The following is a 4,323-nucleotide window of genomic DNA, read 5'->3' on the forward strand; positions in this document are numbered from 1 at the left end:
ACGCGTGGCCCATTACTAGGGTGGCCCATTACGTGGGTGTCCGAATTAGGAAATCCTATGACGTTTGCCTACAACTAACACCAGAGAGGTTTGATAGGCATACAGTCAGCCTGCCTACAGTAGAACTTTGCTTCTGGGCCAACACACGCTTCATCTCTTTTTTATTGACGCAAAGATTCTATTCGCAAAAGGGCCATGAGATAAACGTTGGACCCGTCATGCTCCACGCTTGATGCCACCCAGTGTTAAACTGCCAAGTGGCAACTTGTACTTACCTTGCCCATTGCAACAATTGACGATGGTGACGATGGCGAGTTATGATGGTTGGATTTACATGGGCTTGTCTGAACCTTCCCAATGAACAGTCGTACGTTACTTGTCACCAAAGGATGCAATCGGCTGTGACGTGCATCACTGTCTAGTCCTACCTTTGCAAGGTGCTCAATTTTTCATGCATGGCGCCTGCAGGCCTCCTCAAAAGATTGATGGCACTCATTTGCAGCTCCAGGGAGAGTACGGGGGTAATTAAAATTTAATGTTTCCTCGGAGACCATGAATCAATCACCAACTCCACAAAGCGATTCAGGATCCCCTCATCTATGACACTCTGACACAAATCTGTACCATCGCCAGGTTGAGTGACATCCTCCTCTTTATGGTCGATACCAGCTAATCTTCTGTTAGAACACCTCGGGCTTTGCTCGTCTGCAACAATGTCAGATCCCAAGCACAAATCTGTCGCGTCTACAGCACAATCTGTCTCATCTTCAACATACTCTGGTAATACCACTTCGGTTGGAACTGCCACTGAACAGACTGTTAAAAAAATTGAAAAGGAGAGATGTTGTCTTCGGCCGAGAGAGCCAAAGAAAAGAGGGCCAAAATAAAGCAGATGCTGAAAGACGCCGACTGGATGAAGAAGCGAAGCAAAAGTGAGGCGAAATCGGAGCGTTTCATTCTGAACCAACGAACCGAGCCATATGTTGTGTCCTCAAATCTTTCAGATAGTTTTTGTGGTCCGTAATCTTTGCATCGATAAATCCGGATGCATTCAGAGTCCAATATGGAGCCAAAATTCGATGGAACTGGATACAATCGACTCCTGCTGAGTGTGTTGGCGCGAGTCGAGGCTGTAGGTGCTCCAAGAACAGGTTGTATGTCACGCGGGAATGGTTCAAGCTAGCCCAAAACCAGTGTGTCGCTTTTTCGAGGGCATCTTTCATGATTTTGGTGTAAAATCCGGGTTTAGGCGGCGAGGACTGGTCGTCGTCTTCTTGTCCGAAAATATCCAGAAAATCCACACACATTGCGTCATAATGTTTCCTTTTCTCCCCTCCAAGTCCGTCAACGGGGTACCCACTCAGCCAAAAGGGTGGAGAGAGTGTTTCAATAGGCAAAACGGGTATCCATTCAAGGTCGAAAAGACAAGTAATGTCGTACCTTTCGTTGACCAGTATGTTGCTTGGGTCGCAATCCGTCCAAATGTGACAGAAAGGTCCGGACTGAAGATGATCCATGGTAAAATTGGGCGACAGAGCTCGCATCATGGTAAGGACCGCCATTTGACTCTCAGCTTCGGACTCATCGGGAACTGCATTTGGCTGATATCTCAATTTCATGTCGTGACATTTTAGAATGTCGCGGATATACGAATCGGTAGTGACATAAGTTCGATCGTGCGGAATGCTTGTAGGGATGCCGCTGCTCTCCAGTAAAGGAAGCTGAATCGTTAATGGTCGGTTGCTGAGACTTATATTCCCAGAATTGTCGACCGTGAAAGAACCAATTTTCGTAAAATGATGTCCTGCCAAGTCAAGCATAATTCTTGACAGGCTTCTGTAGAAGTTCTGTCTCTGCTTGTCAGTCTCGGGGGGCCACATCTCCGACAGCTTGGTCCCCTGCTCCTTTTCGACGAAATCCACCAGGAGATAACCAGACTTCAATGGAAACGGAGTTTTGCAGGGGGCAAAGGGAGCGTTAAATGGTTGTCGCCAGGCCCAGCAGCGTTTCAAAGTTTCGATAAATCGTCTGATCCAGGAAAGATGTGTAACGGGCGTAAACTAGAACTAAGTAAGCTCCGATCCCGGTACATCCTATGGGCCATACGCTAGAGCCATTTGGAAGTCCAAACCCCCAAAGGCGGGGGATCGGAACTTAAGGACAGTTTTGTGAATTCCAGATATATGTCGCAGCTTCACACCGGATCTTCTCATCCAAACCATCTGGCCCACCCAGCATGTGGGGAAATGGGCACCTCAACATAAGCCGCTGTTCTCGCCAGTTGGAAATATTAACTGGGATGCAGGCATTGAAACCGCCATCTCGCCATTCAGACCTATCTGAAACCTTACACTGTTGGGACCGGCTCAACGATAGGTGGTGAGCAACGAGGCGGCGGATGTTGGGTATTTGACATTGGAGGTCGTCAAAGAAGGCTTGCCTTGAAGGTTCCCATTGTAATTTGACGAGCATATTATCATTTTCCTCTTCGATCTCTTCCCACTCTTTCGCTTTGCTGGCCACATGAAGAGCAGGAGCGGAATCATGCCCAAGCACAGGTCGAGGAGCCATAGCTGATCGGACATCAACTCGACGTGAAGAGTCTGGTTGAAGCACAGCTTGCGCCGTGGGAGGGCTGGACCGAAGGACGGCTGCAAAGCCAGAAGTAGCTCTGAATGAGATGAGAAGAACAGCACAGTACGAAAGAATTATTGCTGCAGACACGTGAAAGAAAGCAAAAGAATTTACCTGCGTGTGAAAATGAAAAACATTCCACCACGACAAACTGCGCGAGTTCGCTGGAATTCTATTTAGGAAGGTGTGACGAGAGACTTAGCAATTTCAGGGTGAACGTAGGTCGGTCGGACATTCTAGGTAGCCTATCTGGAGACTGAAAGCTAAAAGAAGCTGACCATAGCCTTGCTCGGTAACGTATTAGCAGTGGGGAAAACGGGGACTCATTCACCAACTTTTTGGGTCCGAACTAGTTGAACGTCAATATTTAGGACTCCGACCAGGGTCCGTCCGAGCTTCTTCCGAAAGTCGATGCAACAGTTGTCGTGTACAGTAAGGCTTGCCTACATGTGCGCAATAGTACGGTGACAAAATTCGCTTCACTTAAGGACGATTGAGCACATCCAGTGCGTCGGCGTTGCATCGCATAATGCAGTGCTCCATCAACTGCCGAATTCAGTCTAACCAGCAAACATGCTCGATGCCTAGTCACTCTGCTGTCTTTCTCTGCAGTACCTCTTTGCAAAGGGAGTGTAAATGTCCACATTCTTCCTAGTGTGAAGATTCAAGAAGGGAAATCCATTTCCTCCCTCCTACGGCTCCTTTACGCGTCAATCCTCATAATGGGACTCACTGGTTCCCAGAAGACCATTCCATGGGTGCGGTTTAGCTGACCGGACTAACATCGGTATACGCTCTCCTCCACTCAGCAAACTCAGACGTGCTAGGATCGCTCGAGTAGATGCAGCATCCCCTACTCATGCAATCAATGATTGATGTTAGGCACTCCATGGCTAAATGGCTATGGTTTAGAGATCTGTCGGGCGAGAAGCAGGAGCTGATACTCCGCCTTCACTGCGACATAGGTCCAATACTTTTGGTCGTGCCACCGCCAGCGCACGACGCCGATAAAGACGATACTGAGCGAGCTCTGGAGGAAGAAGCATGTCTTCAGATTACAGGAAGATCGAAACTGGCTTGGCTAACAATGAGAGGGTGGCCTTTGTGCCCTTCTGCCTAAGACGAAAGAGTGGGGTATGCTGCATGCGTCTCGCATTCCTTCACAACTTCCTCGAGGACCAATTGGCTCGTCCTTCACTCACTGCTCGCCGATTCATGGGTGGAACAGGTGGTCCTATGCTCTCAGCTGGTCAAATTCTACAAACCCGGGCTATCCTATACTCGATAGTTGCTGCGACTACCCTACGACCTACTAGAGGAGATTATCTCTACTTACACGGTACCCAGCAGTCGAATAAACTCCTTTTGAACCCCCCAAACGGTGAGACTCAGCAGGATTTCTGAGGTAGTTCGCGTTCCCGCGGAGCTCAGGGGACATTGCCGAGCAGGACAGTTTCGCCGCTTGTCAAGGAGGATTTGGCTCCGTGGCGGACAAGCGCAGGGAGTAGAATTGAGCCTCAGTACGAACATGGAGCGGGAGGACCCGTCCCCCATGTGCTACCCAACTTAAATGTTACTGTAAGATCGGCTTCGTCCCCCCTGAAATTCAACCCGATCTTTACGGGCGATTTCTGTAGGGAAGACGACTGGTTTATGGTGTCACGACGGGATTATTCGGGATGTAAACCC

The 4,323-nt window shown here is 48.9% G+C and overlaps 1 protein-coding gene across 1 annotated transcript; it reads right to left on the reverse strand.

The window, feature by feature from the left end:
* Positions 1–953: 953 nt before the first annotated feature.
* A1O9_13148 (uncharacterized protein) lies at positions 954–2,571 on the reverse strand (the record flags this gene model as incomplete). Its single annotated transcript, XM_013397936.1, has 2 exons — positions 954–2,028; positions 2,201–2,571. 2 exons carry the CDS (start codon positions 2,569–2,571, stop codon positions 954–956), a joined length of 1,446 nt encoding a protein of 481 aa, XP_013253390.1.
* Positions 2,572–4,323: the final 1,752 nt, after the last annotated feature.

Source organism: Exophiala aquamarina (assembly GCF_000709125.1).
Source record: "Exophiala aquamarina CBS 119918 chromosome Unknown aczIA-supercont1.92, whole genome shotgun sequence".
In the NCBI taxonomy this organism is placed as follows: Eukaryota; Fungi; Ascomycota; class Eurotiomycetes; order Chaetothyriales; family Herpotrichiellaceae; genus Exophiala; species Exophiala aquamarina.